This window comes from Myotis myotis, unplaced genomic scaffold (genome assembly GCF_014108235.1).
Source record: "Myotis myotis isolate mMyoMyo1 unplaced genomic scaffold, mMyoMyo1.p scaffold_m19_p_3, whole genome shotgun sequence".
NCBI classification, from domain to species: Eukaryota; Metazoa; Chordata; class Mammalia; order Chiroptera; family Vespertilionidae; genus Myotis; species Myotis myotis.
In genome coordinates, this window is record NW_023416335.1 from 199352235 (window position 1) to 199377417 (window position 25183).

The following is a 25183-nucleotide window of genomic DNA, read 5'->3' on the forward strand; positions in this document are numbered from 1 at the left end:
GTGTAATATGCTAATTAGACTGGACATCCTTCCAGACGACCTTCCAGACAAAGCTGGGGCTGCAAGGGAGGCCCAGGTCCCAGGTGCTTGCCTGTGGCTGGAGGGAGCTCCGGGTCCTGGGTGCCAGAGGGAAGCCGGTGCCGGCAGCCAGGGAAAGGAAGACCTACTCTTGCATGAATTTCGTGCATCGGGCCCCTAGTGTCTAATAAACTCTTAGAAGAGAGTGCAGAACCCAGACATTTTTTTCAAATTGCACATTTTCTCAGCTGAACCCTACTTCCGCCTCTGCCATTGCTCTGGCTACAGAAAAAATGAAGGATAACAAAGTATGCAGCCTTCAAATTGTAACTGAAGAGAAAATAAAATGCTCTCAAATAAGGAGGGAACAGAATCAAGAAATCACTCCCAGACTTGGAGGCTTCTGTTTCTAACTAGGATATAGTAGGTCATAGCAGAATGCCATTTCTACTGCAAAACAAAATAAAAGGCAGAAAAAAAATGGGGAAAATATATCTTAAAGACATAGACAAGCTATGTAACCAAAGCAGTTTAAATAAACTAAAAATTCTGAGGTGAGCTAGCCATTATCAGCTGTTTCTTCCCTGGGATTATTTGCCAGTGTGGGGAGCGACCCGAGGATTGGCATTGGCCCATATACAGGACCTCCAGAGGAAGGGAGGAACCAACAAAGATCTTGGGTGTCTTGAGAGGTTGGCAACAATTTGGAAACTTCAGGAGCCCTGAAGTTTATTTTTACCTAGCACACATAGGCCAAATTTCCGGAGCTGAGAGGAAGTCTAAGGAGCCTCCATCCAGTACACTGACATCAGCTGTGATCTTGAGGCAGCTGGGAGACAGCGCTCTGCTTGAGGAGCGGGACCTGCCTGGAACACAAATATCTCCTTCTCAAGATATTTGCCACATTCGGACATGAAGTGAAATGGAAGGCCCAAGAGCACAGTGTAAAACTCTGAAGAACAGAGGCCATAGACATACACAAGGCTCTCAGCTGAAAGCCTAGAGGGCCATTCCTGAGGAAAAAGAGCCAGAAATTGAATATGCCTTATGACTTCTGCATCCCAGCTCAGTCCCTGACTACCTTCACTGTGTCTGCCTAGCAGATGCAAGGGAAACCCTTCATCTGGAGCCTGTGCAGTTCCTTTAGACACAATATCCATCATTAAATAAAATATTCTGGAAATGAAAAGAGGAAGGAAGATTTGTCCTTTAGTCAAGAGAAAAAACTAACAAGTGATCCAGGTATCAAGAATTAGCAGACAAGGAATTACATTTTTTTTTAATATGTAAAAGATGGACAAAATGGAGGATAAATTGGAGAATTCCAACAGAGAATTAAAATCTATAAAACAGAGCCAAATAGTCATTTCAGAACTGTGAAAACGTTGTCTAAGAACTCAATAGATGAGTTTAATAAATTGGACATAGCATCGTAGCACAAGTGGACTTAAAGATAAGTCACTAGAAAAATCTCCAAACTAAAGCAAAGGGAGAACAGAATAAAAAAGGAAAAGAGAAGAGCAGGACACAGAGAAAAAGTCTAACATTTGCCTATTTAGAGCCCCAGAACAGGAGGAGAAAGTAAGATGGAAACGATTTTTGCAGATATAGTGATTGTAGTTTTTCCCAAAGCTTAAATGACTTCACATCAGGTGGTTGTTAGTAACAAGACATGGGGAACACATGTAAGGTTTCCTTTACTAATACAGAGTTACATATGGGTTCTAATATTATGGACCCAGCAAGCACAAATATCCCAGAGTACCTTGAGAATCCATTTGTAGCACACAAAAGTGCCACAGGACGTGAATTGTAGATTTTTTTTCCCTAGAGCAGGGCTTTTCACTAGAACTTTCTATGGAAATGTTCTGTATTTGTGCTAACACTGTAGGTGGTAGCCGCATTTGGCTACTGAGCGCTTGAAACATGGCTACTGCAACTGAGCAACTGGATATTTTAATTTTACTTAATTTAAATTAATTAGCTACACATAGGCAGCATATTAAACACCTGCAGTTCTGGTAGATTAGAGATACCCACGAGTGCAATAACTAGAAACCCATAATAAGTAGAGGAAATGGCGTGCTAACCATGATAAATTATAATAAATAGGATTTAAGTAGGCAGAGAGAATGGAAGAGAGCATTTTAGGCTGAGCAAACAACCTGATGAAAGTATTAGATTGCTTTACAGGTAAAAGACTGTGTATTGGGCAGTTGTACAAAATACGTGAATAAAAAATGTGGGACATGGTTAAGGGAAGTGTGGCTTTTGTGGTTTTAAGAAACAATTACTTTTTGTAGGGCTTATTGTAAGGATATGTGCACGAGAACCAGAGAAAGGCAGAATATTTAAGAACTTGAAGGAACAGTTGATGTAATGGAGCTTTTGGACTTCCACTGCACAGTTCTTGGTGCTTCTATGGGATTTAGCTTTTCTCTGCATGTATCCTCTCTCGTTTCCATACCAGTGGTTTCATTACTTTATTGAACAGAGTAGCGTTTACTCTGTACAGATTTTTCTATCTCAAAGCTTTTGTCCTCAGGGTGATTTGGCTATTCTTTTTTAAAAAATTTATCTTTATTGTTGGAAGAGTTATAGATATTCCCTATTAAGCTACTCTTTGCCAGTCTACTTCTCTCATTTCTCTATATGTGGTTTCCTTACTCTCTTTTAAAGAGTAGAATCTATTCTATACATCTTTTTGTACCTCCACACTTTTGCTTACTCATGTGTCTGTTTCCTCATACCTTTCACTTGCGTACACCAGTTAGAAGTCTGTTTTAATTTTACTTAATTCATTTAACAAACATGCATTAAATGCTTCTCAAATACCAGGCTTCGTTCTAGACATTGGAGAAACGTTAGTGAACAAAACAGACAAAAGCCCCTGATATTTGTGGGTCTGGGGTGCAAGAATCTAAATGGAAGCCCCTGACCTATCCCTGCACCCTTCAACCCTCGTTCTGTTCCATACTCTTAGGGACACTCCCTCAAGAGGTGTACATATCACTCTCCATTGCCCATGCCATGAACAGTCAGCCCACGAGCCTAGAGGAAGAGACTAGTGCCAACCCAGTGCCTAGGACAGTTTGTGCAGAGAATTCTGGGCCCCAGGTACTTGCATAGGATCTAAAAGCAAGGAAAAATCTATTGACTACAGCAAAAACACATTTAGGGCAGTGAAACAAGGAAGGGCATAGAAGAAGCAACAGGAGAGCCTAGACTGGGCTGCTTTGGCTCACTGGGAAGTCAGAGAAAAGGGGGCCTTGGAGACAGGTTTGGGGGTGAGCTCTGGATGAGTTGCTGCTGCCCATTGCTTCCCTGCTTGCAAGTGTCGGGGGCCCTTGGAGTTTAGGAGATAGATGTCTTTGGGAGAAGGAGAGAGGAAGGGGATGGAGGGGCGTGATCCCTGGAGGCAGAGCTCTGAGAGTGTGTTTCTTTGGATATGTTTTGGTTTTAAATAGGATGGTCAGTTGGGGTCTCTTTGAGAAGCATAGACTTTAAGGGAGTCAGCAGCATTTTTCATTAGAATGAAGATGAGATTTTTGTATTAGACTGAAATAGAAATTCAATTAGGAATTGAATTTGTTTTGGTTGAAGTAATGAGTACCTACTAAGTGTCAAGTGTACTAGACATTTTATATCCTTCATCCTAATGAATCCTTGCTCAACTCTAGAAAGCATCATTTTCCAGACTCGACAGCTAGGAAGTAACAGAGCAAAGGTTTGTATTCAGGGGTAAGACTTCAGAGTTTATGCTATTCCTAAAGGGTAAATAAAGGCAGAGTAATTATAATGAGGACTCATACAAAGATAATGCTACTACTTAGGTCAAAATATTATCTTTCTGCTATTTAGCAAAGTAAATGAAATTTCACTGAAGAATAAATGGATCATATGATATATTTATAAATTCATACGCCACAAGGGTAGCAAATCTATTCTTTTAAAAATGTGATCATATAAGAACAAAAAGATAAATTCAGAGTATTTATTTTTAGTTACATATTTAAGAGGTTGGTTAGGAATAATTTCCTTTTCCAAACTTGATCTATTTATCGGGATAACGGCTTAGAACTTTCCTTTTCTTTGTAATATTCTGAGAGTGCCTGCAACTTTTCAATATTTTGACTCGTTTTAACTGGAGTCAGGCTTTCCTATGTGAAGTACTATTTTCCCCAAACTGGGAACCTACTAATAATTTCAATTTAAAAAGAGCTTGTGGCAAAAGGACTTTTCTTATTCTTGGCAAGTTTGAAGTTCATTGCAATTTTACTGTGGATAGAAAGCTTTCCAAAGGGGGGAAATCACTCTACAAAGGAAAACTTCCAATCCTTGTCTCTCATGTGACTGGAACATAAAATGATTTTAACAGCCATGTATGAGTCTGGACATTATTCTTAGTTGTTTAGGACTTCAAAAGCACTTTCAAGAGGGAATTGTTTTTGCTTATTTGTGATTCCAAATCAGATACACAGAGAGATTTGGAAGATTGGCAACAGGAAGTAATCTCAGTTCTATGTAGCCACTAATCTTGTGCACAAAAATTCAACTTTTATGAACAAAGGAAAAGCATTCTCTTTTAAGTTATAAATACAAGCCAATGTAGCTTGTATTGTTTTAATAACTAAAGTGAAGACGCTGATTGTAAGCTCATTTTTTGAGCTGCATTCCAAGAATCATTTTAGAGTTGGCCTAATTCAACGAACTTCTCACTCTACTGTCTTCATATATGTTATTACATTAATAACTGCATTGTATCAACATAGATCTAAAGTTTATGTAGCCCTTTCATGTATTTAACCATTTAATCCTGGCCATTTTGTGAGATAAATTTTATTCCCACTTATATGTGGGTAAGTGAGAAGTTTAGAGGTTTACTGAACATCATCTAGTTAATTAGTGATAGAGCCAGTGTTAGAAGCCAGGTGTTTTGACAGCAAATCTGGTGCCTTTCCCTTCACATCATTGCTTTGTGTGCGGATTTCTTAGCTGGACATTACATTGTTGGCTCCAATCAAGTTCGTGATAAATTAAAATCTCTAGATCTTTTTCATATGTTGTTTTTAAGTTAGGCTCTCCTCATCCTGTACATCTGTAATTGATATTTTGAACTTAAATACAGGAATTTGTTTATCCTCATTCATTTTCATCTTATTATTTTCTACTTAAGGTTCTAGCCATCTGAGATATTTTCAATCTTGATTTTGTTATCCAACTTATTTATTATTCTTTCCAGCTGTGTGTCAGCAGCAACTTTTATAAGTAAGATGGCTTCTATAATCAGAAGCCATCCTAATACTCTCTTTAATACACTACGTGCCTATCACTAGTTGGAACTTAATAAGTAGTAATTAATAAAAAAAAGTTTTTTGTGTAGGGTAAGGAAAAGAAAACCTATATATAATCTTTTGTACCTAAGTATTTCAAGACTATCTTAGAACTGTTGTGGTCCTCTCTTATGTTTTGATATGTTTATAATATTTTTCATGGTAAAAACAAAACAGTTGTTAAATATTTTTCTTTCATATCTGAATCCAGTCTCAGGATTTTAAGAATCTATTGCCTTGTAACTCTAGTTTTCTGAAATTGCTCCTGATGTCACTAAGGTTTAAAATTTCCTGAGGAGAGGAAATCTAGTTATAATAAGGAGGGCTGTACCTCTTATTTTGTGACTGTATTTACATAGCAAAGAAAGGTTGTTTTTTTACTTAGATGCATGTTAAAAATTAATAAAAATAGCACAGTTTTCTAAAGAAATTTTTTTTTGTGCTAAACACGAGATTGAGAAAGCATTGATTGTACTAAGTAATATAGTTATTGTATTTTTACTTAGAGAATTTTATGGGTGGTGCTGACATTGTGGTGGGAGGCTAAAGTCCCCCTAAGCCGCCCATCACTATCTGGGTACTATGGGAGTGACCCTAGCCAGCCACTTAGCACTCGTTTGCCTTGATGCGCTTACCATACTCTGTAACTCTTTGTAAGCAATACATTTATAATTCTCTATAAGCAATGACTCTGGTGAAATGAAAGAAAATTATGTAAAACAATAATGTCAACAGTTACTACTGGTTTTACAGATGGGAATTTTTAGATAATGTTACTATAATAATGATCTGATGTAATATAAAGTTTATTTTATTAGCCAAATTCACTTAGTAGTTTTGTTAATTGCTTTAATTCTGTATTTATGGAATTAATAAAGTCCAGAAAAGGCTAGTTAAAATCTTCAGTTATATTTTTGGGCATCTCATGGTAGAAACTATATAACAGTAGTTGCATTTATGTGGATTCATGAAGCTATGGGATTGTAGTTTCATTATTGAGCCTACTCTAACTTTAAAAAAATAGTTTTGGTCTTTTGCATTTTTACATTTTAAAAAAAAATTTGTATATTTTTGCGCTCAAATGGAAGGTACATTTCAATGGTCTAATTCTTAATTAGATATAATTTTTAGTGATCTAGGAAGTGGAGGTTCTCATAGATACCATTAGTCAGAAAGATATAAATTTGTCATGCTGAGAAAACTTGATTTTAAGAAGCAACTGTACTGGGGACTATTCTGATTTCTTCTAATCTAAACCATAATCAGTGGATTTCACTGCCATTATCTTTGCAAATATCTCAGAGGGTTAATTCAGTGTTCTCTGAATATATAAGCATAATATAGAACTACTGAATATACAATATAAAGTTGTGCTGTTTTAGACTTTATGAACTGTGTCAATAAATTTCCAAAAGTAACCTTCTGCATAATGTGATTATGCTTTGAAGTGTTAAAGTTCTCTTTCTTGAATCATTTATTTGACATTTAATCTTTGTCTATTTCTGGAAAGGATTTGGGATGAATTTGGATTTGGAGAAGTCTCCTCATAATAACAGTGTCATTACACATTAGATGTAATTGTCAAAATTTGCTTTATCTGTATGAATTACTTTATTCTGCAATTAATTTCTATCCCTAAAACAGCCACTGGTTTTATGTTTGCAGAATACATTTCCAAAACTACTCCCTTGGCATCCTTTTCAGTGGTTAAGAATTAAATTTAGCTTTCTAATTTTCTCCTACTTACAATGTTTGAAGATAAATGTAAGAGTGTATTTTGAATATTCAACCATTAAATCATTTGGTCAGATTTTCCTAGAATGACATATTTGAATCATCTTTCTTATTTTCTTAAATATTCAAGTTTTTAATCAAGAAATAATGCCTCTCAGTCACCATTTTGTTTTCTTTCAGTTTATTTCTTTGTTAGATTTCTATTTTTGTTTCTTTCATCCTTTTTTCATTATATTTTTATCTGAGCATTTCTCCCTTTCTTAATTTCTTGAGTTACATATACTGGTGTTTGTTTTTCCTGAAAGAATTGTACTCTGTAATTCTTAGGATGAAGAACTTGTATTTATTTAGGATTATGTATATTATTATTAAATTTATCATAAAACTTTCTTTCCAAAGCAGCTCAGACACAGGAATATCTAATAAAGGCCTCTTAAGAGTCTGAAATTGATCTTTCTAAACTGTTACAAAGATATGAAATATATATATATACACATCTGGTATTACTAAAATGCTAGTTGTAACAATGAATGAATTTGTAAACTAAGAAACATCAGGGATTAAAAGTTCTCAATGAATAATGAAATTTCTATGTGAAATTTTTATGATATCTTGATTACTATAGAGTGTATTCCTACCTAGATGAAAGATAAATAAAAATAAGAATAAATTGTATATTTTCCTCTTTCTTCCCATTGCCAGATGAAGCAAACCTTAATTAGATCCCAGTTTTCTTGTACCTATAAAGATGACTGCCTGATAAGCAGGAATACATGGAATAATGTTGATTCAGCATCAAAGCCATTGAATGTTCTTCACATGGAAAATGACCTTTCTGGTAATTGACCTTATTTGAGCAATTAAATAGCAATTTAATTCCAGCATTGGGTTTTAACTTAAGTAAAACTAGATTTTCCCCTCACAAAGTATAAAATGTGAAATGTAAAAGTGTCTATTTTTAAAGACTTGGGCTTATTTAAAAAGTTAAATCTAAGTACAAATTTATAGACAGGAATAGGACACAGTTTGATTTAACTAAATGTATTTAAGAAATAACTCTTACATTTAAAGATTTAGTGTCATGCATTTAAACAAAGCAAATATTTGTAGGGATGAAAGTGATATGGTAAAAGGAAAAATAATTCTATTTAATAATAGACAAACATGGTAATTAACCGTACCTCTGACACGCTTCCCATTGGCTAATCAGGGCGATATGCAAATTAACTGCCAACAAAGATGGCAGCCGGCAGCCTGGCAGCTGAAGCGAACAGGAGGCTTGTTTGCTCCAGTGATGGAGGAAGCCAAGGTTCCCCACCTGCCGCTGCCGGCCTCTGAGCTGCACTCTAAGAAACAATGTTGCAATTATAGAAGCCAAACAAACCCCAGAAACCTGCTTTCAGCCAGCGTGGCCTCAGAGCTGGAGCTGCAGCAGTGTTTCAATTATAGAAGCCAAACAAATCCAGATACCTGCTTTCAGCAGCCAAGGTCTCAGAGCTGGAGCTGAGCCTCAGCTAAAGCCGGCTCTCAGTTCCAGTGACAGCCATAGAAGGTAAATAAATCCCAGAAAAAAAAAAAAAAGAAAGAAAAAAAGGAGAGGTTGGGAGCTTCAGTCACCCACCAGCCTGAAAACGGCCCTCAGCCCCTCACCCAGACTGGCCAGGCACCCCAATGGGGACCCCCACCCTGAAGGGGGTGTGACCAGCTGCAAACAGCCATCATCCCCTCATCCAGGCTGGCCAGGCACCCAAGTGGGACCCCCACCCTGATCCGGGACACCCTTCAGGGAAAACCAGCCAGCCCCCACCCATGCACCAGGCCTCTATCCTATATAGTAAAAGGGTAATATGCAAACTGACCCTAACAGCAGAAGGACTGGGAATGACTGGTCACTATGACACACACTGACCACCAGGGGGCAGATGCTCAATGCAAGAGCTGCCCTCTGGTGGTCAGGGCACTCTCACATGGGAGGAGCTCTGCTCAGCCACAAGCCAGGCTGATGGCTTCCAGTACAGCAGTGGTGGCGGGAGCCTCTCCTGCCTCCTCAGCAGCACTAAGGATGTCTGACTGCAGTTTAGGCCTGCTCTCCGCTGGCAAGTGGACATCCCCCGAGGGCTGCTGGGCTGCCAGAGGGATGTCTGATTGCCATCTTAGGCCCAATCCCCCGGGGAGCAGGCCTAAGCCAGCAGGTGGTCATCCCCCGAGGGGTCCCAGACTCCGAGAGGGCACAGGCCGGGCTGAGGTATGCCCCCCTCCCCCCGAGTGCACAAATTTTTGTGCACCGGGACTCTAGTCTAATCTAATAAAAGAGAAACATGTAAATTGACTCTACCTTTGCTACGCCCAAGCCATGCCCACCAGCCAGTCAGAGCAACTATATGCAAATTAACCCAACCAAGATGGTGGCCAGCTGCCACGGAGCTGGAACAAGCAGGAGGCTTGGTTGCCCCGGCGATGGAGGAAGCCAAGCTTCCTGCCTACCCTGGCCGTCTGTGGCCTCCGCTAAAGGCAACAAAGTTTCAATTATAGAAGATAAATAAATCCCAGATACCTGCTTCCAGCCAGCCTCCACTGGGAGCTTGGGTGGCTGGGGGCCGTGGCCAGCCTGCAAACAGCCATCAGCCCCTCACCCAGGCTGGCCATACCCTCAAGGGGTGAGGGTCCCTGCTGGGGACCTTGACCAGCCTGCAAACAGCCCTCAGCCCCTCGCCCAGGCTGGTCAGGCACCCCAGCAGGGGGACCCCCCCCCCACCCTGAAGGGGCTGTGGCCAGTCTGCAAACAGCCATCAGCCACTCACCCAGGCTGGCCGTGCACCCCAGCAGGACCCCCCCTCCCTTAAGGGGGTGTGGCCAACCTGAAAATGGCCCTCAGCCCCTCACCCAGGCTGGACAGGCACTCCAGCAGGGACCCCCACCCTGAAGGCGGTGTGGCCAGTCTGAAAACGGCCCTCAGACCCTCACCCAGGCTGGCCAGGCACCCCAGCAGGACCCCCACCCTGATCCGGGACACCCCTCAGGGCAAACCAGCCAGCCCCCACCCATGCACCAGGGTAATATGCAAATTGACCCTAACAGCAGAATGACTGGGAATGACTGGTCACTATGACATACACTGACCACCAGGGGGCAGACACTCAATGCAGGAACTGCCCCCTGGTGGTCAGTGTGCTCTCACAGGGGAGGAGCTCTGCTCAGCCACAAGCCAGGCTGACGGCTGCTAGCACAGCAGTGATGGCGGGAGCTTCTCCCACCTCAGCAGTACTAGGGATGTCTGACTGCAGCTTAGGCCTGGTCCCCACTGGCAAGTGGACATCCCCCGAGGGCTCCTGGGCTGCCAGAGGGATGTCTGACTGCCAGCTTAGGCCTGGTCCCCCGGGGAGCGGGTCTAAGCCAGCAGGTGGACATCCCTCGAGGGGTCCCAGACTGCTAGAGGGCACAGACTGGGCTGAGGGACCCCCCAAGTGCACAAAAATTTGTGCACTTGGGCCTCTAGTCTATAAAACTCTCATTTGTAATAATACTAAATATTATGTAATTCATTTCCTCTTTTCATCTTGCATAACAAAAGGTGTAAATTCATCTGTTGGAAGACCAGCAATTGGAACAAATCCTGGAAATGTTCATCTGGACAGAAGTAAAGATGAAAAAGTAGAAAGAAAATCCAGTAGTCTGACGGGAAATAAAAACTCAAAAAGGAAACAGGTGCATTTAGATGATGAAAACATTCTCTGTGATAATGGAAATGAACCACCCCAATATAAAAATGTTAAGATACCTAAGACATCAAATGATATGCAGAATAAATTGGAGGGCAAACTAGCCAGAATAGCAAAAAGAAACAAGTGTGCTGCCAAGGACAAATTGATTACTGGCCAGACAAAGTTAACTCAGTTTTTTAGACTATGAATTTGTCTTTTATGTACTTTAGATTCATGTATGTATAAAACCATTCACCAAAGGCATGTACTTAATTTTTAAGAGATCAAGGTGTAAATTATGATGCTTTATTGTTATTTTTAAAATTCTGTATTGTTTAAAGTATTACATATGCCTCCTTTTCCCCCCGTTGACCTCTCCCCAGATACTCCCACCCCCTAGCACATGCCCTCACCCTGCTAGTGTCTATGTCCATTGGTTATGCTTACATGCATGCATATAAGTCCTTTGGCTGATCTCTTACCCACTCCTCCCTCCCCTGCCTTCTCTCTGAGGTTTGACAGTTGGTCTGTTTGTGATGCTTTGTTGTTTTGGTCTAGAGCATATGTAAGATTAGTGTGTTAAGCATTGTTTAAAAAATACAACTAAGTCATAGTTATGCAGAATACTCACAAAGTTTAATGTACAAATAAAGCATATCATTTAGGTTAAGGATATCTCTTTATACTGCTTTCTTTTAAAACAGACATTTAAAATAATATAAGTCATAGTAACATTAAGAGCTTTTCCCCCCGACAGGCAATTAAATGATTTTGTTTTCTTCTGAAAAGATCATGTGGGCCAACAGGTATCAGACTTGCCAACACGGTCGATAGACTCTTCCCAGCATACACCTGATCACTGAAAGAAAAAAAAAGGGTTTAAATTGCTTAAAGGACTATTATTATACACAAAATTTATTAGAAATGAAAACAATGTATCTAATATAGCTAATTTGGAGTAAATCAAAATTATAACTAATTAAATGCTTTTTAGTTCCACATATTTGGCAGGGATCACTTAATAGAAAAAAGTGTGATTGAACTATGGTCTTATCTAATTTTGTTATGATTGGGTCCAAATTCAGTTAAACTCAGAATTCTATTTTATGGTACTAAGACTTAAATAATTGAATTTTAAAAGACTACTCACTGTCAAAATCTCTCCTTCCTATAGGAAATTTAGCTGAGTTTTCTTCATCCCCAGTTTCTCTCTTTTCTTGTGTTGATTCAATATTCTGAACTCCATTCTCAGCTGGAAAAGCTACAGATCCTTTTGGCGCAAGATCAGGTTTTATAGCCAGATTCAGTTGCAGACCATGATTCAAGAAATTATGTTTAGAGCCTGCGTTCTGTAAAAAAAAGATTGATTTGCATTTTTGCTGTCTTATTTGAAATGGTAATATAATATAGTTGCATGATATTCTTATTGATTAATTCAAAGATGACTGTTTTGACTTTTCAAAAATATCTTAGATATTTTTAAATGATGAGTTGTTGTCCAGGATGAAAGAACAACCTGGTATGTATGAAATTTCATCAGTTGCCCTAATGCATATTGTGGCTATTTGCATATACTTCTGTTTATAAAAGTATCAACTTTACTTTCTAAGCATCCGTAACAGTCATTCAAATAGTCGTTGAAATAAAGGACAAGTCAGATTGCCACTTACCCTTGAATTTTTGTTTTCCTCATCATCCATGAACCCGCTCTCATCATTTTTATATTGTGCCAGGGAAGGAGCAATGACTGATTTTTCTGCAGTATCTTCCTTCTGAAAGGCTTTCCCCAGCCTAAATGTGTTAAATACCATGTCATCTTCTAAATTTCTCATGGACTTGGATGCTGAAAGGAAAATGGCTTGAGAAAGCAGAGAAAAAGTTAGTATTAATGTGTAGGAGGAGAGACTCATTTTTGCCATTCTTAGTTCGATGTTTGCATGGAGTCAAAGATGTGTAAAATGGAGAAAATTTTCTCCACCTGCTTCGTGAATGATTCCTACCTTTATATATATTTCCAGCCTGAATGGAAAGCACTTCAAAGACAGACTTTCATCACTTCAGAAGTGATTCATCAGGTAGAGCTAACCTTTTGTTTAGCCGCTAATACCTACATTGTTTGGGTTTTAGTGGCATATTGTTTTGTTTTGAGTGGGAATTTTCTCAGAATCTGATTACGATCCTTGGTAGAATGCTCTCTGTTGAGCAGATTATGGTCTCTTGAAAATGGGTGGTAATTAAGGAAGACCACAGGACATCAGGCTCTCCATATTCTTAGTGTTTGCTTCTGTTTATTTTCTGGTTAAGCTATTAAAACCAAAGTTATTTCGCTTGATGATAAGGATAAAAGTTTTATTTACTTTTAATCCTGATTAAGTTGAAATAATCTTCAAAAAGGATTTTCTTTCATAAATGTTTGATATAGTAGTCTTTGATGATTAAAGTGTATATACCTCTCAGTATGAACAAAATCATTCATGCTATACCTAAAATTGACCTGTCAGGTGTGTTTTATCTCTGCATTTACAAAAGGATATTACTGATATTTACTAATGAATTTAGCAATTAAAGAATAAGCAGTTCATGAAGAGAATACTTATGTGTTCCTTAACTATTAATGTTGGATGATGAATGTATTGTATGATTTTTAATTAAACATTTCAGAGTTAATTTCTAATTTTGACCACAATGTGTTAGAGAATATATTCTTGTATATGTCTTCTGGCACATATGAGCAAGCGTTTTTCTAGGGGTTATTTCTAGGCATTAAATTGCCAGATCATGGAGTATGTGCATGTTCAGCTTTACTGATGCCAAGTGTTTACAGAAGAGTAGCAACCAATTTAAGCTTTCACCAGCAGGCTATGCGAGTTCGCATCACTCCACATCCTCGCCAATACTTGGGTATCTTATTCTCCTTTTAATTTGTATTTTCCTAATTACCAAAAAGGTTGAGTATTTTTTTGTATGTTTATGAACCATTTATCTTTTCTCTTACATAAAATAATTTTGGAAAAAAAATACTTGTCCATTTTCTGTTGAGTGCTTTGTCTTTTTCTTATTGATTCATGGGAGTTCTTTATGTAGATATCCTGGATATTAATTCTTTGTTAGATACATGTACTCTGAGATCATGAACATATTTTTATATAGTCTAAAAGTTTCAATGCTTTTACTTTCACATTTAAATTCTTAATTTATCTAGAATAATGTATATGACACGGGATATATAATTTTACTTTTTCTAAAAGTCCTTATACATTTCTTGAATAATTCATCCTGTTCCCACTAATCTGTAATGTCAGTTCTGCAGTACATCAAGCTTTTATGCATGAGTGGGTCTCTTTCAGAACTCTTTATTCCACTGCCAAATCTAGTCTTAATAATCAAAACTTTAAAATAGTTTTTGATATCTGGTAAGGCAAGTTTCTAAGCCCCCTAGTCACCCATCAGTTTTTCTTCTATAGCAGTTCTTTGGCTATTGTGCATTTCTTTTCTATACAAATCTTCATATCAGCTTTTTAAGTTCTGTGAGAAACCTTGATGGGATTATGAAGGGAATTGCATTGTTTCTGAAATTGATTTTAGAGGGGAATTAACACCCTTAAGATAATTTTCTTATCCATGAACGTGGTACTTTTCCATATTTATTTAGATCTTTATTAACCTTTTAATAAGATTTTTCTTGTTTTATTCGTAAAGGTTATATATCTTTTGAAATAATTCTAATTCTTTTTTTAGAATATATTTTATTGATTTCAGAGAGGAAGGGAAGGGGAGAGGGAGATAGAAACTTCAATGATGAGAGAGAATCATTGATCAGCTGCCTCCTGCACACCCCCTACAGGGAATTGAGCCCACAACCCAGGCCTGTGTCCTTGACTGGACTCGAATCTGCGACTCTTCAGTCCACAGGCCAACACTGTCTACTGAGTCAAACAGGCTAGGGTGAATTCTAATTCTTTATAATTTAATTATAATTAACTTTTTATTTTCAGTTATTATAAGTGGTATCTTGAAAAAGTTTACCCCTTTCTAACATAATTGCTGATTTGTACACATGTAATTGATTTTTGTGTAGTGCTCTTTTTTTTTATTAGTCTGTACAAGTTGGTTCTAATAAAATATTGACTACTTATTACAATCAATTACCAAGATTTTCATTGCAACAGTATTTTCCCACACACATCAAAATTTGTAAGCAATATGTCTTTCTCAAATTGTCATTTAGTGTTTTTTATCCCAACCCTCAAAACACAGACATAGGTTTTTGAATATCAATAAGCCATTTATGGAAGTCATAAGATACAGCTATTAATAAACATTACACAGGCTACAATGGACAAACACCACTAACATTTATGGTAAAAGGTCTTGGTTTAAAAGTCTAAGTACTAACATGAGCCAGATAAACACACTATTTGTGTCTTTCCAAAACCAAAATGGGGAAAACCTTATTGCCATTATGCCAAACACCACATAACTAAAAAGGCTGCATTAAGGGTCGTGAATCCAATGTACATGTCATAGAATTAAAACTCCAGTTAAGCACCTGAACTACTCATTGAAGTAAATTAAAAAGTAAGATCAAGCTTCTTTAACGTATCAATTTTAGAAGCATCATCAGAACACAGATTTAATTATAAATTGGCCTGGGCTGTATCCTATAAAAAGAATTTCGTTTAGTACCAAAAGAGAATCTATCAGCAAACATCCTAGGAAAGCTGTGGAATCATGTTCTTTGTTATTCTTGAAGAAACTCACCAGGTTGGATATCTGTAATCTCCCAGGGGTTCTAGGAGCTCTACATACCAATTAATTAATTAAGAAATTGATAGTATTTAAGCAAAAAGAAGACCAAAAGTAGACCTTATTCTCCCATATATTAGATAAGTGGATTTTTAAAAATCACATGATAAATGTAAATCATAAAACCAAGTGTACTTGTATTGTAAAGGTACACCAATTTTATGTTATGTAAAAAACTAGACTGCAAACTGCATGCTTACCATAACATTTTACCTGGGAAAGCCTATGAGAGATTTCTTGTAAATATTTATGCCATGATACAAAACAAATAACGTGCGAACTGCAAGGTGCCTAAAATAGTAGTTAAAAAGCTTATATACAGAAAGATGTCACTATCTGATCAAATGTGGCATTTCCTAGAGTTTATGGCACAGAACAGTAACCTCCACAGGCTCATCCTCCATGGCCTTCTTCCTTATGTGACAGTTTGACTCCCTTATTCTGGTTCTCACTTTCCCACAGTCCAGTGTATCAGTTTTGTTAGCCTTTCTGACAACTAACTTTTGGCTTTGTTGTTCTTCACTATATAATTTTTCTATTTCACTAATTTTTGCTTTGTATTATTTCTTTAATTTTTGAGGTTTATTTTGCTCTTTTTCTAATTAAAATGGGAGGGACAGCTCATTAATATTTAGACTTTGAAAAATTAGCATTTAAGGCAACAGGTTTCTCTTTATGCATCATTTTTGCTAGTTCTCACAATTTTGATAGGCAGAATAGTCACTGTTCTGAATTTTATAATTTTCATTATTATTTTCTCTTTGACCCATCAATTACTTAATTTAATCTCTTATATTTTTTATTTTTAAAAGTTCTCATTTGGTTCTTTTTCAGATCTGTCTGGTCAATTACAGTTTTCTATTTTTTTTTCATTCAACACATTTTTAATCTTTTGTTTTAAATCTATAAGACATTTATTTATTTTTAAACATTTATTTTATATTTGTATTTGATTGTTCAGTATCTGTTGACTTTGCCCATCTGATTCTGCAGTTTGTTATTTCTGCTGATCTTAGCTCATGGTGTCTTCATCATGTGTTCAGCAAATTTTTATTTTGTATGTATATTTAGTAAACTGTATCTAAAGGAATTTTTGAAATTCCTGTGTTTGCTTCTGCCAGGCACTGGGAGCAAGACCACTCCAGGGCAACGTTAAATTAAAATTAGAGCTTGAGGCTTTTCAGGCCACAGTCAGTGCAAATACCAAAGGTGGTGAGTATGCCTTTGTCATTAGGAATTCTCAGGACAATATATACCTTTTTCTCCACACTTAACCCCCTTCTTTCCAGAGCCATTCATTCCAATTTAGGCATATTTCCTTCCACTTCCTGGATTTTTTTCTAGTTCCTTCCGGGGGGGGGGGGGGGATAGGGGGCGGGGGGTTCCCAGCATTATGTGAGAGTTTCTGACCTGATCCCTCATTTCACATGCTTTACCTTTTGTCCCTGTACAAGTAGGTCATTAAAACTAGGCACTAGGTCACCAGGAATTCATAGAATCTCTCAGCACATGCTGGTTCTAACCCTTGTTAAACCCTGTGAAATATCCTATTTTCTCTTTTCTAGCCTCCAATGGTCTTCTTTATTTTACCACCAATTCAGCCGTACTCTCTATAAAAGATGTTTTCATCTAGCATTTTAAAGTGTTGTTTACGGAGAGGTGTTCTCTGTACAACTAGTCGGCCATGTTGCTGGGAATGGACATTTTAATTCATTCTTTAGGGAAAATGCTCTCTATAAGCGAGTTTGAATCCATTTGCACAAAATATATCTGTAGTGCATGTTAAGTTATTTCCTGTAAGAATTATATAGGGCTATTTTTTAAGTTCTGAAATGGCAGGTTAATATTCTGAAAGAATTCTTCAGAGATGGGTATAGTTAGCAGTTGATTCTCTTGGGGACTGTTTAAATCTTACTTGGCATATGTTTTCTGTGAATGTACTTATAAGACTTTGAAATTCTCTGACATTTTTGTTCTTTGGGCTTTTAAAAAACTTTTTAATGTTAGTTGTGCCCTGTTTTTTTTCCCCAGGGTTTCAACCTGTTTTGGAGATGGCCTTTTAATCTACAAAAGTCCTTGTCAGCGGCGACTTTTTTTCTTAGCTGCTGGTCTGAAACTATAGTAAATATCAATAATTGTGTATTTTGTTTTAAATTTCTACTGGGTGAATTGTTTTGGCTGATCTTCACACAAAATCTGGACCAAATCCAAATCATTTTGACAGTTTAGAAAAGTTGGTTAATGTTTTCTTTTATATTGCTTAACTTCTCATAGACTCTGAATATTATGAGGTTTTCCCATAATCATTTAATTATGGAGATAGTCTCCAGTTTTTTTTTTTTAAATGATACTTTTTAAAAAATGTTGGTTACTCTGATGTGCAATGGAGCATAGATTTATTTTTCATTGATGCTGAAAATTGTGTCCCCAAGTGATAGAAAGGAACTTTGAAGAAGAAAAACTATTGCCAGATGGGCTTGGGTGGTTCAGAAAACCTTGGAAAGGCAAAAGGTTTATATGAAATGTGACTTCCATTTTCTGAAGACCTACTACTAACATCTTATATTTGTAAATAACTTGATTGAAATTATCTTTCCTCCAATGAACATATCTTTGACCATGTGATAACATATCTTTGGCCAAGTAAATTTATGCAAATCAAATACTATTGGTCATTGTTTTCCTGAGAACCCTGAATTTTAACCCATTGTCCACCATAAGCATCTGTAGACACAAGCAATGGACCTTCCCCTCATGCCACTTGCATCTATTAAAAAAAAAAAATGTTTCCCTAAGTGGCAGCCCTGACCAACTTTAAAATCATTTTTCACAAGACTTTTCAGCTGAAAATATTCAAGAACACCCAAATTGTGAGTAATATATTTATTTTTATAATATTCATTGCAAATTGATTTTTTAAATTAAATTCAAAATATCGTGGTGTGTGGGGATGGTTTCCGTTTTGGATGCATGGCAGTTTGCCGGACTGACTGGCAGACCCTGAACGATGGATGAATGGTTACTCTGACACATGTTTCTGTGAAAGAGAAGCTAAGGGGTTAGTTGGCATAAGGAGCCAAAAAGGCCCAGATTGCCTGCCTCCTTAGGTTTTTATTGTAACAACAGCTTGAACTAAAATGAACCTCTAGATACAATCCGCATGGTAAGCATCCTTGAGAAAGCACATGCATCCTTTAAGCAAGACTAAACATAAAGATTTTAGTAAATTTCCTTTTCCAAATTACTTTGTGCTTGTTTATTTTGTAGCAACTTATTACAGCACATGTTTTTCGATTTCAGCATTTATGGCATGAATAAAATTTGATGATACACACACACACACAAAAGATTCTAGTAAAACCCTCGGGGGTTCAGACTTGTTTGGAAAAGTCAAGGTAGGGGCTGCTGCTTTTGGCAAGGTCACCCCAGAAGCCCCTGGCCTTTCAGAGAATCCTCCTTACAGACATTCCAACCAAATCCTGTGCTTGCCCACAGCAGTTAACTGGATAAATGGCTAATTTTGTGAGCCTAAAAGCCGAGATTGCTTACTTATATTATCAAAAGATATGAGAAATTTTAGAATTCCTTCCCAAATGTATGCAGCAAATAATCTATATACCTTCACCTAGATTCTACCTTTCATATTTTTCTATCCTTGTTTTTATTATTTATCATTCTATCTCTTAATCATCATATTCTTTTAATGCATTTCAAAATATATTACATATATCAGAATACTTTCCACTAAATACTTTAACATGTATAAAATTAACCAGAATTTAACATATTTATAATTTTTTCTTTTAAGGTAAAAGTTACAAAAAATAAAATGTACAAATCATAAATGTACATGTGCAGAGTTTTGACAAATGTCTACCCTGGTGATTCCTTTCAAGGTAAGACATTGCCATCACCCCAGAAAGTTACCTTTTGCCTCTTCATAGTTAGTTGCCATCGCTCCCCCAAGAAGTAATAGGAAATCTAAACATTTCTTTATCAAAGAAATTAAATCTGTAAGTTAAAACTTTTTGTCATAAAGAAAACTTCGGGCCCAAATGGCCGCATTGGTAATTTCCAAGTAGTAATACCAATCCTACAAAAACTTAGAAAATTGAAAAAAGAGGAAACAGTTTCTGTAGTAGCTTTGTAATATATCCAGTTGCCTAGGCCGAATTACATTTTCCAAAATTTCCTTCTCTTTATCTGTACATTTCTCTCTCACTCCTGGGGTAGGTGTGTGGGTGCAGTTCTCTGATAAAGGGAATTAGCTGTCCCTTCAGATATGAGTTTGTCTGCCCTCATTGGTTTCAACTTGTGCTTGTCCTTGCTCTTCCCTACTTTACATCCATCTTTCCTTCCCAACTCCCTGCCTTGTGGACTCCAGCATCGGATGGGACAATCTTAGGGAGACTGAATACTTGGCTTACCAGTTGCCTGTGGTCAAATCCCGTGACAAATAGTGTATGCATCTGTTTGTATGTGTGTATATTTGAATGGTTCTGTTTTTCTGATTGCATTTTTAAAAATATATTATTTATTTATTTATTCATTTATTTATTTATTTTAGAGAAAGAGAAACATTGATGTGAATGAAACACTGATTGGCTGCATCTCACATGCCCCCTACTTGGGAGGGAGCCCCCAACCCAGGCCCATGTGCCCTGACCGGGAATTAAACCAGCAACTTTTTGGTGCATGGGATAACGCCCAATCAACTGAGCCACACGGGCCAGGGCTCTACCCATGGACTCCCTGCTGACCCCAGAAGCACATGCTATAACATGAAGGTTGTGTGTATGTGTGTGTGTGTGTGTGTGTGTTACGCAGCATTATTGTAGCAGTAGATAACTGATACAAATGTCCTACATGCCTGTACCACCCTCTTCACACTTCAGCCTTTCTGTTCCTGCAATATGCGGAGGTTATTTTTGGCTCCAGATCTTTGCCTTGTTCCCTCTGTCAGGAGGAGCATCTTCCTGTTACTTGTATGGAGCTCAAATGTCATGATTCTGACTGTGCTTTTTTGATCCCACTGCCTAAAGAGCCCCTTTCCCAGTCGTCCCCTATTCCATTTCACTCTTAATTTTCTTCACTGTGCTTTTTCTAAAATTTTTTATTTGCATACATTTATTGTCCATCTTCCCCAACATCCATAACAGTAGGGACTTTGTTTCCCTTTTTATCTCCGGCATCAAGAACAGAGTCTGGCACATAGTAGACTTTCAATACATAAGAGAAAATGTATGGATAATTTCTTGTTAATCAAGAAGACAGCACAAGGTATGATAAGTTCCAGAATATGATATAGAGCATTATATTAATTTCCCAGGGGTGCTGTAACAGATTACTATAAACTCAATTGCATGAAATAACAGAAATGTATTACACTTCTGGAGGCCAGAAGCCTGAAATCCAGCCATAGACAGGCCACATGTCCTTCAGAGTCCCAGGGGAGAATTCGTCCTGTCCTCTTCAGCTTCTGGTAGCTGTTAGCTTTGCAGTTCTCTCTCTCTCTCTCTCTCTCTCTCTCTCTCTCTCTCTCTCTCTCTCTCTCTCTCTCTCTCTCTCTCTCCTTTGTCTTCACATAGTCTTTCCTGAGTCTTTCCTCTGTGTGTGTCCCTTATATCTCTGTGCTACCAGGATAACATAGAATACCCTCTTCACCTCAAGATCTGCCATATACTCACATCTACAAATAAGGTATCACTCACAGGTTACAGAGATTTGATGTGGATACTCGCGGGAGGGCGGGGGGGGGGGGGGGCTATTTTTTGGCCTGGAGCAAGCATAGATATCATCAGCTCTAGCATGTGGGAGGCCGGATAGCATAATTTAGGAGCCTGTGCTGTGGAGCCCATGTCTGGGTTTGAATTGCTGTGTTGCCTCTTATGGTGTGCACATGGCCATGTTATTTAACTCTGTACTTCTTTTCTCTCCTACAAAATGCAGATAACAATAGTAGCCATTTCAAAAGGTTGTTGTAAGAATGGATATGTACGCCCTCAGTAGTTCCTACGACATAGGACATAGTAAGTGTTCAATAAATATCATTACACTTATCAAGCGACACTGACTGAGCATTCCTATGTGCCAGGTTTTGTCCTAAGTACATTTCCTGCCTTAGCCGGTTTCATCCTCACAAAAACCCTGTGATAGAGACTAAGCCACTTGTTGAAGGTCATACAGCTAACAAATGCTAGAGGTGAGTTTCAAACCCAGACATGCCATCTCAGGAGTCTGTGTTCTCAACCATTTCATATACAGCCTCTCTGGGTGTTGCTGTTATTGTTTTAAAATAATTTCTGTGAGATTTCTGTTGGCATTTCCTGAAAAAAACCACAGGTTTCTGGGTCACATGTCGACCACACAGCACAAACCATGAATCTTTATAGCTTTGATTTAATTTGACCTCCTTTTGGTAATAGTTGATTAGTCAAGACCTTTTTGTGAAACCTTTTTACTGGGATAGAATGTGGAGACACCCACCCCCTCTTTACAGACTTAAGTATGTGGAATCAATTAGTTAGCCTCTTCTTGTTTCTCATCTTGCTCAATGCAGAATATACTTGACTATGTCCGTTGGAAACACCTGCTTATTGATTGTTTGTTGTTCTGGCAGGTACCCATGAGATCAGCTTTTGACAAGTTGTATATATTATATAATTGAATAACTGAATTTTTTAAAAATGTATTTTATTGATTTTTTTTTACAGAGAGGAAGGGAGAGAGATAGAGAGTTAGAAACATCGAGGAGAGAGAAACATCGATTCAGCTGCCTCCTGCACACTCCCCACTGGGGATGTGCCCACAACCAAGGTACATGCCCTTGACCGGAATCGAACCCTTCAGTCCGCAGGCCAACACTCTATCCACTGAGCCAAACCAGTTAGGGCATAACTGAATTTTTTAATAAAGTCCTTTGTAAGATTGAGAAGTACCTGCTTCGAATTGTTAGAATGTAAGCTAATTGAGAGCCGGGGATTTTGCCTGTTATGTTCCTAATCGCCTCCCACTTCTCCCCAAGCCCCCAAGTCTCTTTTTAATATAGTATCCAGAGTAGACCTTCCAAAATAAAAGTCAGATCGTTTCCCTTGTTGATTCAGATGCTCTGAACGTCTCCAGTTATTCCTAGAACCCACTTCAGGTCCTTAGTGAGAGTGGTTCCCAAGGCTCTCCTTGACTTTCTGACCTCTTCTGTGCTCCTGAACTTGTCTCTCAGCTCCAGGCACATTGGCCTATTTGCTGTTCCTTGAACTTGCTGTTTCCTTGCCTAGAACTCTCTTTCCTCAGAGACCTTCGGGCTTGCACCAAGGCTTGTCTCAAATGTCATCTTTTCAGTAAGGTCTTCCCTAGCCAGCCCTTTCCCTGTACACCCTGCCCCTCTTCCCTGCTTTCTTTTTTTCTCCATAGAACTTAGGACCACTGGGCACACTATATATCTTACTTATTTCTTTGTTGACTGGCTGTCTCTATCTACCAAACTATAGACTCTGTGAGGACAAGGATTTTATCAGTCTGTTCAATACTGTATCCCTAGTGCTTTATATAGTGTTTGGCACAGAGAGAGCACTCAGTAAATGTATATTTAGTAGCTGAAGGAATGTTCTGCAATATGACAGTTAGCCATCCAGCACTGCTTGGGCTGGGATAGGGTCGGCCTATCACTCTTATGGAGATATTGTTTCTATGGATTTATTTGTATTCTGAATGTTTGATTTTATAATCTTAACTTTTAATATTGTGTCCTTGAAATGCCACTAGTTCTCTCTATAGTTAAAGATGGCTAAACTCTGTCCTACTTTTTCTCCCCCAACTACAACATGGTAAAATGGAATTCCCGGGCAAACAACCTATTAACCATCTTTCCTGGATTTCTTTTAGTTGTGTATATTTTTTTGGGCAGCAGAAGTGGGGGAAAGGAATACTTTAATGGAAAATCTTAAGTTAGGATTCCCTATTCGTTACTTCAAACTCGAAGAAATTCTGAACTGAAATTTTAATAGAAACCAAATGAGGCTACATAGCATAAGATGAGGATAGGATAATATAGCATAGTTGCACTGGCAACAGTTTAAATGCTCAGTTGCCCCATCCAGCTAGTAGCTAGCATGTTGGACAGTCAGAACATTTTCATCATTGCAGAAAATTCTACTGGTTAGCATTGCCCTAGACAGTGGGGACTGTGAAGGTCATCTAGACAATGAGATATAATTATTTTATATTTTGTCACCTGAGTGGAGGAAATGTAAGTATTGTGTCTTGTAACTCTCTTGTACCTTTAGTCATTCAACAAATATTCATTGTGCATATAATAATATATGCCATCACTGTGCTAGGCACTGGGATTTGGTAGTAGACAAGGTAGCCCCAGGACCTTCTATATGAAGTTTATATTCTAACTAGAGGCCCAGTGCACAGATTCGTGCACCAATGAGGTTCCCTCAGCCTGGCCTGTGCCCTCTCACAATCCAGAACCCCTCTGGGGATGTTGGACTGCCAGTTTCGGCCCCATGCGCACAGGCCAGGCTGGGGAAGAGCCTGAGACCTGGCCGGGTGCCGAGCTGCTCCGCTCATCCCAGCCCCACTGTGCCTGCCTCTGCCACTGCTCAGTAGTGCTGCCGTGAAGGCGGGAGAGGCTTGCGCTGCCGCAGTTGTGCTCACCACCTGTGAGCTCAGCGTCTGGCGCCCATCAGTCAGCTGAGCAGCACTCCTGCTGTGGGAACACACTGACTACCAGGGGCAGCTCCTGCATTGAGCGTCTGCCCCCTGATGGTCAGTGTACTTCATAGCGACCGGTCAAATGGTCGACTGGTTGCTTAGGGTTTTATATATATAGATAGGAGAGATAGTCATTAAATAGACAATCATACCCATAACTATAATCTGCATGTTGCAGGGTTTATAGTAGCTGTTTATTTATTCTTATTTATTTTATAAAATAACTCTTTAAAAAATATTTCTATTGATTTCAGAGAGAAAGGGAGAGGGAGAGAGAGATAGAAACATCAGTGATGAGAGAGAATCTTTGATTGGTTATCTCCTGCACGCTCCCTACTGGGGATGGAGCCTGCAACCCTGGCATGTGCAGAATTGAACCTGGGACCCTTCAGTCCATAGGCCAATGCTCTATTCACTGAGCCAAACCAGCTAGGGCTACAGTAGCTATTTAAATGACTATTGATGAACTACTGTGATTGTCCCACGAGCTCCTTAGATCCTGACAAATTGGAGGCACAAATAGCTACCTAGTAATTTATAGTTCAGGTCTACGGACAACATCAAAAGTTACATTGCAGTCAATACATTTAGTAATTATTCAGGCTGTTTTCTGTATTTTTCTTATTTCTGACATAGAGCCAAGATTATATCAGTTGCCCTGTGGTTTAAAGCCACAGTTATTCTGGGAGTACACATTTGCCATTATTGAACAGTAGCTGATCCAAAAGAATTCCAGCCAAGGTCTTGCCAGTGTGGAAAGAAACGATGTGTCCTGGCCATTGCCAAAAGTATATTTTTTCTTGTTGATGGCAGTCACTGTGTCTTTGAAGCTCTTCATATGTTGTGACATGTGCATATATGAATCTTCCCTAG

The 25183-nt window shown here is 38.4% G+C and overlaps 2 protein-coding genes across 15 annotated transcripts in view; one reads left to right on the forward strand and one right to left on the reverse strand.

Annotated features, from left to right (window-relative positions):
* Positions 1 to 25183, forward strand: part of LOC118651661 (PARP1 binding protein) — a 73349-nt gene that overhangs the window by 33645 nt on the left and 14521 nt on the right. For 2 of the 14 annotated variants that reach the window (XM_036301068.1, XM_036301067.1), the window contains exons 11-16: positions 7788 to 7923; positions 10657 to 10790; positions 12805 to 12861; positions 16714 to 16804; positions 17624 to 17713; positions 19401 to 19488. In XM_036301068.1, coding sequence (XP_036156961.1) covers positions 7788 to 7923; positions 10657 to 10790; positions 12805 to 12861; positions 16714 to 16804; positions 17624 to 17655 — 450 coding nt within the window. In that variant the 3' untranslated portion in view covers positions 17656 to 17713; positions 19401 to 19488. The other 12 variants (XM_036301063.1, XM_036301066.1, XM_036301070.1 and 9 more) reach the window with 11 other exon arrangements.
* PMCH (pro-melanin concentrating hormone) lies at positions 11529 to 12705 on the reverse strand. Its single transcript, XM_036301080.1, has 3 exons — positions 12457 to 12705; positions 11937 to 12135; positions 11529 to 11645 (listed from the first exon to the last, which is right to left on the reverse strand). Exons 1-3 carry the CDS (start codon positions 12703 to 12705, stop codon positions 11596 to 11598), a joined length of 498 nt encoding a protein of 165 aa, XP_036156973.1. The 3' UTR covers positions 11529 to 11595.